The sequence below is a fragment of the Acanthaster planci genome, linkage group LG09 (genome assembly GCF_054643075.1).
Source record: "Acanthaster planci isolate LZ-2023a linkage group LG09, COTS_SCS, whole genome shotgun sequence".
Lineage (NCBI taxonomy): Eukaryota > Metazoa > Echinodermata > Asteroidea > Valvatida > Acanthasteridae > Acanthaster > Acanthaster planci.
Window position 1 is genome coordinate 18,538,339 of NC_141785.1, and position 12,621 is coordinate 18,550,959.

General features: G+C 42.4%; 1 protein-coding gene across 2 annotated transcripts; it reads left to right on the forward strand.

Moving 5' to 3' along the window:
• Nucleotides 1–2,444: 2,444 nt before the first annotated feature.
• Nucleotides 2,445–9,996, forward strand: LOC110976544 (N-acetylglucosamine transporter UNC93A-like). 2 transcript variants are annotated; one of them, XM_087141038.1, is made up of 6 exons: nt 2,445–3,692; nt 4,146–4,413; nt 4,734–7,711; nt 8,516–8,693; nt 9,009–9,085; nt 9,411–9,996. In XM_087141038.1, the coding sequence occupies exons 1-3, from the start codon at nt 2,763–2,765 to the stop codon at nt 5,057–5,059; spliced, it is 1,524 nt and encodes a 507-aa protein (XP_086997164.1). In that variant the 5' UTR covers nt 2,445–2,762; the 3' UTR covers nt 5,060–7,711; nt 8,516–8,693; nt 9,009–9,085; nt 9,411–9,996. The 2 variants fall into 2 exon arrangements, with proteins under 2 accessions (XP_086997164.1, XP_086997165.1); XM_087141039.1 differs by lacking the exons at nt 8,516–8,693; nt 9,009–9,085.
• Nucleotides 9,997–12,621: the final 2,625 nt, after the last annotated feature.

Consider the following 12,621-nt stretch of genomic DNA (forward strand, 5'->3'; position numbering starts at 1 on the left):
TGGTGGCTGCCAATTGCAAAAACACCACCCTTTGTCGGCACTTTAAGAAATGACATTATTTGTTTCACTATCGGGATTTTACTTCGCGTCCCTGAATAGTGATCTGACCAGCCGGGCTCGTGTGTCTCTTGGATGTGTCAATGCGTCTCTCTTATCGCAGTGGAATATCGCAGCAGGACGGAGAGCGGGAGATCGCGCGACAATTGTGGAGCAGGAGGAAGAGACGAAGACTGCTCAGATGGAGAAGTATACCGACTGATCTCAGGCGTCAGGTAGAACTTTGACTGAGCTGCATCGAATATTGCAGAAGTACGTGTAGAGTACTACCTCCCATGATGATTGTGAGGATTGTGAGGATTCTGATTTATGATTAGCTGAAAGAAGCTTATTGGGTAAGTTAGATAATAAACGGAGCATGAGGCTTAATTCTCAAACCCTCTAGGGAAACATTGGAAATGGGTTCGTCATGTATTGATGCATCCTTCATCACCTGTGAACTAAAACGTTGACTTGAGGTCGCGTCCAACAGTTTTAACTTCCGAAGACAACAATGCATGCACCAATATTGATCCACTGGAAAATGGCTTCCTCCGATTTCCTTGACTTTTTCTGCAACTCGGTGCCAGCCACGTCACAGCGGGCGTAGCCCAGCAGTGAAGGCGAAACCGAATTGCAATGTATTGTCTCCGCTTAGTGGCCACCATGGGAATTACCTGCACTTATGACGGTAATGGAGGTTTCTTCATTGAACAAAGGTTCCATAGGTTTCTCTATGAACAGTGGGCCACAACCTGGATTGCTCGTGTGTAGCATGGGCGGAGATTTCTTGTCACATTGTGGGGGAGATGGTTTCTGAAAGCTCAGCACGGCGAGCCTCCATCCCAGGTGAGATCGTGACGCCGGCCAGTGCGGAGTGCGGTGGTGCAGAGCCAAGGTACGCATAGTGAGTGACTTGAAAAGTGGGGAATGGTTATATTGGGAACCCCCCCCCAACAAGTAGGGAGGATATATCCCCAATCACCCCGGGATCTCCACCCAAGGGCCAAGGTGTGTAGTATTCCCAGCCGCCTCCTCCCGCCCGGCCGCCACAGCACTCACTGGACGACGCGACCCAAGCCACCTATAGAGGGCGTTCATCACACAATACAGAATATGGTTCCCTGGGTCTCGTGGTGGGGTGTACATATCAAGTGTATACACGGGGAGAACGAAAACCAGAATCTGGACTGTCGAGGTTGAAGCTGGTTTCCGCTTCCAGGCGTCTTCCATTATCATCTTGGACTCTGGACGCTGCTAGTCTCAGAAAGGTGACAGTAAAAGGTGCAAACAGAAGCCTTTAATTATTCATTAATATATGCACGCGCTAAAAATAATGGCACAGTTGGAAACGCTGTTATACGTCATTGACAGCTTCATGTGTCTCTCCACGAAGGCGTGGACTCTCGCAAACGTAGGCCCATACAGTTGGCACTGATGGAAGCTAGGGGTAAGGAGTGGTACGGATTTCCGCCCAACAATAATACACTTTGCAATCAGAGTGGACAATCCACGAGTAGGCGATAACGATGAAAAGCAGGGTCGATAAACCTGGGAGTTATTCCATAGGTACTGCCTTGAGACGTTCTGGCAGACCAGCGGTCTCGTCAGGTACGACATCACGGATAGACTGATAAAGGGTGTCAGGGAAAGGCATTCTATTTTTTTGAGATCGTGATACTTATAAAATGAGGTCTTGTTGCGAAAGGGTTGCTTTAAACTGTGGACGTCGGGGATTTCATCTCCCCTTACTTCCGTCCCTAAAAAAAAAAACTTCGTAGGGTTTGCACCAATGAGGCCTGGGTTCGAGTCCCGGCTTGGCCCAGGCTTTAAGTGCATTTGGTTTCCAGTCCGTACTCGCTCTCGCAGGTTTTCTCCGGGTACTCCGGTTTCCTCCGGCCTCAAAAACTGGACCCATAACTCTGTAATATGATGCTGATTAATAAAGGTTATGAATAAACTTGTAGTTATTGGCGCAAATAGCCTGAGTAACGCTTGTCAAATATTGAACAAAGGCCAACAGGTTCCATCAGCTTGTGACCTGTCAATAATTCACTGTCCAGTCCGGTCAGAGTCGACAAATTCATATTCAAGCGCCACAGCGATGCATGTAGGTTTAAGCGTTGTCAAATTGATTCAACAGAGATGCCAGTCAAAGTTCATTGTAAAACTAACATGAAGGCCGCGCATGATCAGGAGCTATCACGATTTCGCCAGAGGATATATCTGCGTGACTTGGCGTGGGCTGTGATCCAGAGGCAAGGGACCAGACGAGAAAGGGGCAGGTCCATCTATTTTTTGATGGAGGGGGCGACAAACGCATATAATCTACTAATCTATTCGCCAACATTTTTCATATAGTACAGCCTCCCTTTGACGGCAGCAAAATATACAAATATGCCAAAATTCTTGTACATGAAAGGAGATGAAATCTCAGAATCTCGCTCGACTGAAACTGCCCAATTAGCTTGTCATACTGAGCATGCACAGAGCAAGATGTACGTTTGCCCCTGCATGTCCTAGTAAAACCGACTTGTTCAAGCCGGGATCCTGTGTTTACATGCACTTCGTACGGGCTTATCGGATACGGATACCTTTATTCACACAACTCACTTTACCCACCGATAGAGGCAAACACTTTATAACCGATAGGCCTATGTTTCATTGGCACGTTCACGTATGTGCAAAACATACTATAACACCAGTGATCCATTCAAGTCCATTGGATGTCTGACATTCGTCGAATAAGGGTATATACTGGCAATATATTGTGTTTAAACTTTTCCAAAATGGTGTCTCCAGAGCGGAGGATCTTGAAGAACCTTGTTGCAGTTTGCGTGGTGTTTGCTCTCAGTTCCCTGTGCTTCAGTTCGCTGCAAACGCTCCAAAGCACCTTGAATTCCTCCAAAGGACTGGGCTTGGCCAGCTTAAGTTGTACCTACGCGGTGGCCACCATATCTGCCCTCTTTATCTCTCCTGTCCTAATCAGGAAAGTAGGACCACGGAAGACTGTAATACTTGGCTCACTGGGTTATGGCATCTACGCGGTCAGTAACTTCTACCCTCGATTCTACACCGTCATCCCAGCGGCCATTCTCTGCGGTCTGGCTGCAAATCCATGCTGGGCTGCCGCCTCCACGTATCTGAACATCTTAGCCGCCAACAAGGCGTACCTGTCTAGTGGGGTAGCCGAGGTGCTCACAAATCGGTACTTTGCCATGATGCAGATGGCGTGGCAGTTGTGCTACGTCTTCTCGACGTTCCTGGTATCGAACGTCTTGACGAGTCGGATGTACGGGGAGGATGAGGGCTTACTGGAAAGGAACTTCAGCCTGAGCGGGTGCGGCTCCCGGGACTGTGGGGCCGAGATACCGGAGGATGCCGTCGGGGCGGTCCAACCACCGCTCTACATCATCCAAATATTCCTAGGGTGTTACAGTGCCTGCGGATTGCTCCTGGCACCTCTCACCGGGATCCTATTCATGGACGAGGTGAAACCAAAGTACTCCGTCGTTACCGCTGGGGAGCAGGTACCTCGTTCCACTGACTGGCTGGACGTGTTCCGAGCTCTGAAAGCCCCACACCTTCTCATGTTGATGCCTTCTGCTTCATTCGTTGGTGTTCATTTCTCCTTTGTGATGGGCGACTTTACAAAGGTATGTATATATATTACAAGTATTTTATTTCAAACTGACGTCTGCCATAAAACAAGTAACTTTTCATTTTCATATCCAAATCTCACACCTCAGAAAGAACTAAAGTGACGTTGCGTTCAGATATTTTTCGCCATGGTCTAACCTATCGCCCAATTAAAACATTATCCAACCCATTTCTGCGCATAAACATTTAACAAGCCACATTTAGGTACTTACTTGTCTAAACTAGAACCGCACCTGATTTGCATTAATTGCCTGTAACCATGAAGTGTGGTAAGAAAACGTTCTGCCGGATACAAACAACAGAGTTAATGTTTTATTTGCTGTGTAATAACTGTTGAGCCATGATCACATGTTGCATTTTCCTTGCTCTTTTAGTTGGAATATAAAAAAAATGTAAAAAATAAATACATGTACATAAAACTTTTGAACTTAAATGTGTCACATACACAGTCTTTTGTTGGCTGCACCCACGGCATACACGTTATCGGTTACGTCATCATGGTTTTTGCATCCACCGACACCCTGTTCAACGTGGTACTCGGCTGGATCAGAGAGTACGTCAGCCGGGTAGTGGTCACCACATTTTCCGGGGCTCTGGTTATGACCACGCTGGTGGTATGTTTACTGTGGGATCCAGAGACGGGAGAAGTCTGGCACCTGTACCTCCTAGCCGCAGCATTTGGGATCAATGATGCCATTCTGCAGATCCAGACTAAAGGTGACCTATGCAGCTCTATGACGACAAAACATCATATTGTTCAATACCGTAGACTGTACCGTATTTTTGCCTATATCAGAGCCTGCTGAACTATGACCAGCCGTCACACAAAAGAACGTGTTTAATTCACATACCATTAAAAATTTTACGCAGCGATCAAATCACCCAATACTAAATACTACTTAATGTTAATTTTGGCCCTCTTTAAAAGTAACGGGGCAAATACACATTTTGAGGCAAAACGTTACACCAGTGCATGGTTGACGTGTCTCCAAATTCGGCCACCAAGTAAAACTATGTATTTATTTTTTCCCCTGTAGTCTTCATCAGCGTGCTGTTTCCATCCAGTCAGGGGCCGGTCTTCTCGGCCTACTTCACCTTCACCGCTATTGGCTTCGCTGTATCCTTTGGTGTCAGCATCCCAACTTCCATCTGCGTAGCGTATAAAATCTACGGCGTCATCTCCTTGTTGCTTGTATCGCTGTTGCTTTACTACATCGTTGAGATCCGATTCTGGATGCAAGGCGCTGCGGCAGATGGCATCCGTGACGACGCAGTCGAAGACAATGTGGAGAAAGACGAAAGTATTAAGGTGCAACTAAAAACGGATGGTGGCGCTGTTCGGAGCCGCACATCTAGCGTTTGACGCTGTGCTGATTCCAGGTATTGCCAAGTATCCTTGGAAGGAGTTAGTTTCTGAGATATGAGCAACATATAGTTCCCAGGGTGATCAGCGGCTTGTCCTCGCAGCTATCTGTGCTATGATAAATGAAGTTGAGAACAAAGTAACCCCTCTGGACAAACGTTGAGCTAGGTATCAATAGAACGTACACCAGTGCAGAAGTCCGGCTAATTGAGAAACGCCCTCTTTTAAAACGCTCAACCTACATATGTGCCATATCAAGAGTTGCGCACATAGGGTGGAAAGAAAAGTTTTCCGTTTCCGATGGCTGTTGACTCACAGCCGTTTCCATTTTCGGCAAGAATTTATGCAGGGTTCACCAGACTCCACTGACAATGTGCCTTTTAGATCCAGGAACATGCCATCATTGGATCCGATGGATGACTGGAACGCCATAATGTATTCACCCCCGGCATTATTGATCTGCGTAAATTGCAGAGCTCAGGCCCTCAGGGTTATCACTGCACGTTAATCACTTTCACTGGTCACCCAACGCCCTTACAGCGCCCTGGAAAAGCCAAATGCGTTTTACAAATTTTTGTGAAGGAAAGAAGTCGCAGCTATGAGACACCCTTTGTGACGTTATCAGTATATACGTTAAAACAAATAAATAGGTGATGAAATTAGACGCAACAAATGTATACAAGAAGACAAAAAATATTCATAGAACCAAACCAATATATAAAGAACGACACAAATATGTACATGACCACATAAATGTACATATATAGGGTGAAACTAAGATTGAAACAAATGTGTCAATGGGAGCAAAATATACATTCAGGTTGAAAAGATGTCGGACAAAACAAATATAGGCCTACAGAGGTAGGTCGAGAGTAAATTTTATGTGTGACTAAATAAATATACAATCGAAAATGTAGAACCAAAATCATAATACAAAGCAGAAGAGTTGTAAACTTAAGGTTGTACTTACAGAACAAAGCAAGTTGCGATTATGGACCGGTCCGTTTACGTTATATCGTGATATGGACCGGTCGACAGTGCACTCCTTCGCGTTATATCGACCGAAGCAAGTTTGCAGGGAAAGAGTGAAGCAGGCCGCACTATGGGCATGCGTATCCATGTATGCTGAGATGTATAGCAATGACATTGGAAGGTAATAGTGACCTAACGTAAAACCACCACGTGCAGTGAGTGCTCAGGGTTGCAACTAGCCTATAATTTTTGATTCGGAACCCGGATAATTTTAAACCACGCTATACTTTTACTTTAAAACGACGTCCAACAACAGAAACCTTTTCTGCTTGGCGGTACAAAATGATAGGTCTTACTGTCTTTGAGACACTGCATCGAGCTGTGCTGGAAGAACAGTCCAATTGCCGATGACATCTTAAAGTTTCCCCGACTACATTCTTTTATCAGTTGTATGAGGTGTACATATCACTTAGTGTCAAAACAATATATGTGCTTTCACCATCACTCAGGTGTGAATTTTGCGTTGACACCCAACATGCAAGCAGCCAGAGTTACATAGTCAGTTACTGAGAACCGGAGGACGGCCGTAAAATTTGTTTGGTGTCGTATTTAGGAAATCTACGAATCACCATAGAATCACGCAAGTAATACTCCTCCTGTGAAATGACGTCCTAAAAATTACGGCCATAGATCTTTATTGGCCTCTGTACTGAGTGAATACGCGGCTTCATCAGACCGAATATAAGGCCTATATGGCGAATCGTCTTGATTGGAAGTTCGCTTCAATGACCATGGATTGTTTTGTCTTTTTTTCACGATGCACCTCATACATTTTTATATATTGGTTTGGTCCTATAATGTATCGATTTAGTCCTATAAATGTTTGTTTGTTGTTGTATATAAGTGTTCCGTATATCTGTTTCGTCTTTTGTTTCATAATCTTCGACGTATATTCTATTTGTTTACTGATAAAGTCACTAAAGGAGCCTCGTTGACGAGCAAAGCATCGTGAGTTTTTCTCTGTCCTATATGTGCGCGTAGGCATTCGGTGCGCTCGTGTCATGCGCCTGTTCGAACTATCTCCGTCCAGAGCGCTCCACAAATTATGCATTTGCCCTTGGGCAGCGGCCTGCACTGAAATGTTTAATTAGTCAATCGGGGTGAAATAATCGTCAAATAGGGGGGAAAATATTAGTCATGCAAGCATTTAGTCAATTGACTATCTTGAGCAGGAGACTGACGAATTAAAAAAGCTGTAAGACCAATCCTTAAAATAGCTGGACAAATTAAAATTTGTGAAAGACCAATCTGCTTGATGGACTATTTTACCAGACGTGAATTGACTAACGTACATCGTCATGAAAGTATTACCTGACGAATTATTTTTTGCACGACGAAGTTGCTGACAAACTTTTTCACTCAGAACTAACCACAGCGATAGAGCGCGAAAATTGTGCGACAACTTTGGTCAATTTTGACAATTTGAACTTACCGGGTTTCACAACCTTTCTCGGTGGTTGCACGCATAATAATATCAAACAGTAGGGACTTCTGGGGCAGTGTATCACACCATATACACGAACTGTATGCGGCGAACGTTTACGACGCCTCTTCGCCATATTGCATTGCCAAATTGACTGAGCTGGGCTGGGTCAAGCTGTGCCCCAGAGATACGTGAAGGTGGGTATAAATATACATGTAGCACATATCAAATGTAAAGTAAAAAACAAATAGGTCTAACATGTAGGAAATTCTACTTTATGATATGGCCGGACCTTCTTATCTGCAGTGAAGGTAAGGCTTGGTAAAAGTGAAGCGGGCGCGGGTAGGCATGGCAGGCCCAGTCATGCGCATGGAGGCCTGACGTTACACCATGGAGGAAGGAGTATAGCCTAGGCCTACATGGTATAGGCCTAGGGCATGTAGGGGCCGGAAAGAGTTCCATATAGGCCTACGAAGTTCACTTGACACCTTGTGTGCAAACCCTATGAAACTGGTCTGAGAAATTGTAAGTGTCGACTATGAAAATGCTTGTATTTTCTCACTCCTGAAATTGACTTCTATGACATGTAATTGCTTTCTGGGGGTTGATTAATCATTTTAGGGACAAATGAGTGAACTTCGTATATGGAATTCTTTCCCTAGGGCCAGTTACTTTTAGTGCCCGGTTCCCATAATAAGACAACAAAGTCCACTTCTACAAAATAAATGAGATTTTGAACTCTAGTAGGCCTAGTAACGTTAGTCATTCTTCAATCCTAACATGTCTGCTTTAGAAAAATTTCACTGACATTTGCTTTGACACAAAACCATGCTTGCGGGATCATATCTGTGACAGCACGGCAAATCATCTGCCTGTTTTGCCTGATTTTGAGGAGTCTATAGGTATTTCCATCCAAAGTCAATTGAAGAATTTAAGTTCCTTCCTTTTTGCTGGACATAGTGCTTTGAATTTTCCAAGCTAAATTTGTCATTTTGTTTCAGTTTCTTTCTGAGTTCCAGCGCCTTCATGGCACATCAGGGGCAGTCGAGCTGATTCGTCAGGGCCTAAACAAGTATGGAGACGGGATACTGAAGCTCTATCAGGGCCGGTGCTGTCAACAGAAGGATGGAGAAGATGAGGAGCTCTCAACATACATCAGTGATTCAAATGGAGACAGAGGTAAAGGAACATTGTTTATGGTTTCCTTTCCTTTGGAATGACAAAATGAAGATGATTTTTTTCTTTCTGTGATTAACATATCTGTGGTCATTTAAAACTTCAGTTGATTTCTTTTTCATTTTTCTAACAAAATTGAGTTGAGTTTTACACACTTGGTTTCCTGTAGTTCCTCATGAATGTGCCTTTCAACATGTTCTTGATTGCCATTTTATGATTTCTGTGATAAAATACCTGTTGTCTAAACACACAGTTCAAACGGCCTTTTCACTTCACCTCACCATGGTTTTTTTTCTAATAATTTCTTGTAAACTACAGATGCCCTAGAGAGAGCTACTACTTTAGCAGTTCCAAAGCTCCTGAAGGAAGACATATTCGCCTACCAGGATGATCAGGTAAATGTAATGAATGTAATGATGATGGATTTTGCATGATACTTAACCCATCGCTGACTGGAGATGGCAAAAGCCGCCGTGAAGACTGAGATTTCACAGTTTTATGTGGAAGGAATGTGGAAGTGTGCATAGAGCCGCATGCCACCGAAAATGAGCCTTTTCACCGTGTAAAAGGAAGCGTGCAGGGCACGCAGGGCCATTTACCGAGAATGAGCGGTTTAGATATTGCTATGGTGGAATTTTCCTTTAAAATATTACTGTCTTTGTCACATTTTTCCTTCATTAAAATATGCCATGGAAACATTTGCTGTCACTTTTTCACCAGAATGATGATGGCAAGTGCAGACCAGCAGTGTGTGTCATCATGGATGAGAAAAGTCTACTCACATCAGCATCATTCAAGTTGATGGTCGAACGGGAACAAGTGTGCTGCTGTGGCGATATTGTAACAGCTTTCGCGTGCTTTGTGAGTGCTTTCTACGTCTTTCATTTGAAGTACCCTGTAACACACATCAAAACACTGGAATTCACGCAGATCGCCTTACTGGGTATTAAGGACAAATGTCCAGTTCAGAAAACGGTACTCACTTTGATATCAAGGTTGAACAAGTTCACACAAAAGAAAGAGGATTAAGATGCCCCAACCCAGTGACCAGAGTCAACTTGTTTATTGTTGTTACTTGTTAAAAACAAGTTTTAATGTTTGTAAGTTTTAAATACAAGTTTTAAAATTGGGTGGCGCGGCAGAGATCTATGTCGGGAACTGGGGGTATAGGGTTCTGTTAATGGACATGTGTAGTACTTCAGGTTTGGACAATGATATCAAATGTGAACTAGGTAAGGTTTTCGGTAACACCATGTACAAGGAAGAATCTCTCCTTGAGTGTGTGGTTCTGAGAAGAACTAGTGGTGAACACAGTATCATACGGTTCGGAACATTGTGATTCTTCCTTGTACATGGCGTTACCACAAACCTATCCTAGTTCAGTACCTCCACCATGCATAACTTCATTGCATACATACATGTACAGTCTTGTGTTTGATTATGATGTGAATTAAGATGTCGAAGAGTTTATTAATAGAGCAACTAAAGAACTGTCATTAAAACAAGTTTTAAAATTACGTGACATGTGGCGGAGATCCTTGTTGGGGACTGTGATGGGGGGTATGGGGTTTGGGGAATAGGGTGTTGTTTGGAAATGACTTCAACTTGAAAAAGGGGGGGGGGGGCTTGCTGACACCACAAGGCAGAATGGCCTGTACATGCTTGCAACTTCATCCACATGACAAATTACCAGCTTTTGATTTTTACTTAATCTCTAACTTTCAGTGTGATTGATTTTACCTTGAATGTCAAATCCTTATTTTAAAAAAAATTATTAAATCATTCGTCCTTCGGTCAAAAAGGTTAAGCATAACCACCACCAGGGATATCGGCTCATGGGCCACACACGCAAACCATTTCATAAGGATCCTCCAACCGAAGGTCTTTTAATGAACACGTGTAGCACTTGAGGTTTGCAGAATATTACATACATCATGTACATTGCATTTTGATGTAAAGTCCTCTACCATAATATATGTACTGGAATATTATACAAGTTCATTTTGCCTTATCAAAATGCATTTCTAGCATATGATAGTATGGGTTGATGTTTTATTGAGATGTAAAAAAGTGGGAAAGATTTATTCAAACCTCATTAATTTTGAGATAATAGAGACTTTTTTGGGGGGGGTGCTATTAATCCATTCATTTGTTTTGTATGTAGCTAATACAGGAGAAAGATTGTAGACGCTATTTCACAAATGAGTGGAACTTGGTTTTAAGGGAATGGGCACCACATAAATTCAGAGATAGTTCACTGGCTCAAGAGAAAAGAATTTTTAAATGTTATGGTTATGGACATAAACTGTGATATTTTATTTAAACCTCAACCTAAATGTATATTGTTGTCATTGCACTTGACATGTTAATACATGTAAATAAATGTACATATACATGTTATTCCAGTGTACATATAAGAAACAAGTTTGAAATTTTGAAATGTATTTCAAATTTGAACAATGTTAATATACTGTATTATTAAAGTGTGATGTCAACTTCCAGACTTCAATTGAAATATTGAGTCCTGTGTTGTTTGTTTTCATTTCTGGAATTGCGTTCAGTGTGACCAACCAACATAGTTTCAGCATAGTTCAATTAGAAGACAAATTAATTCTTTTGCATTACTAATTAATTTTTGTGCATTACCAATTAATTTTTGTGCATTACTAATTAATTTTCGTGCATTACTAATTATTTTTTTGTCATTACTAATCACTTCAGAAATTAGTCAAATAAGACACTTTTTCATGACTAATTATAATTAGTCAAATTGCTGGTACATGACTACTTATTTATTGGTCAAATAAGACAGTACCCATGACTTTTTTTTATTAGTCAATTGACTAAATAAAATTTTCAGTGTGTAACGACGGTGGGTTAAGAGCGAAGTTACTTGCCATGCACGTAATTTCCAAATAGAGGGTACTTTTATCATGCTCCAATTTCTGGTTAAAATCTGTAGATTTCAGTCTTTTTATTTTTAGTAACATAATCCTCCCGAGGTCATCCCTTGATCATTTGCAAAGCCAAGCAAAAATAAAATGCTCTTCAGGGCACTGACGGGGCTTATTTCACTACGAGAATAAACAGTCACGGTATGTTTAATCATACCTCTCCCACAGATTCTGCTTAAGTTAAGTGATAACGGATTAATTTTTATCTTCTTTGAAAACGTCAATTTAAATACAAAATCTGCGGACAGTTTGCCAGCAACTCTTCCAAGCTTGAACCCGGCTCTTTAGCGCTAGCGCTTTGGAATGCACATGGCCGTCACCAGTATGCATTTGCGCACAATGCCAGTAGTCACTGCGTCCAGCCCTTCGGTTGCTGTACGCACGGGTACAGTTATTTTCCCCGAGACAGCTACAATAGCGAATGCCAGTTGGCTGTCTCATGCTCTGGGCCACTCAAGGTACAAAAGTTGATGTATCATCACGTGTAGAACTATACGAAGACACCGTGAAACCCATCAGCGGTTTATATGATTGTTCTTCAAGTGTTACTGATCTGGGGAATTTCCTTCCAAATCCAGTAGGCCTACACTGTTACCCGACAGATAAAACGAATAATTCTTGAATATAAGAAATTATCAATCCCCTTTTGAACAAAAAGACAAAAGTCCTGCAAGCACTAGGCCTATTCTTGAAGCATTTCTGAATACATTTCACCAAGAATGAAAATATTGCTTGTTTTATTACGAAGATAAATGTCTCGCTTTGTCGTTAGAATGTTGTCTATCTACTCTTCATCCTTTGTTTAAATACGCTGGAGTGTATGACTGAGAGTCTCAGCTCATGTGTGGCATCCAAACTTTTCTGAAAATGATTTATTGAATGGCTGTCAGACCCCTCTACCAGATAAATCAGTTACATTATGTAACCAGTAATAAATATGCTGGAATAAAGAACAGGAAATGTCGAAGTAACCTTAA

Bases quoted from the DNA above. Each gene is read 5' to 3' on its own strand.
- LOC110976544 (XM_087141038.1), top strand. From the start codon at position 2,763: ATGTCTGACATTCGTCGAATAAGGGTATATACTGGCAATATATTGTGT. The intron at 3,693-4,145 runs GTATGTATATAT...TCACATACACAG, and splicing joins TGATGGGCGACTTTACAAAG to TCTTTTGTTGGCTGCACCCA. The intron at 4,414-4,733 runs GTGACCTATGCA...TTTCCCCTGTAG, and splicing joins TCTGCAGATCCAGACTAAAG to TCTTCATCAGCGTGCTGTTT.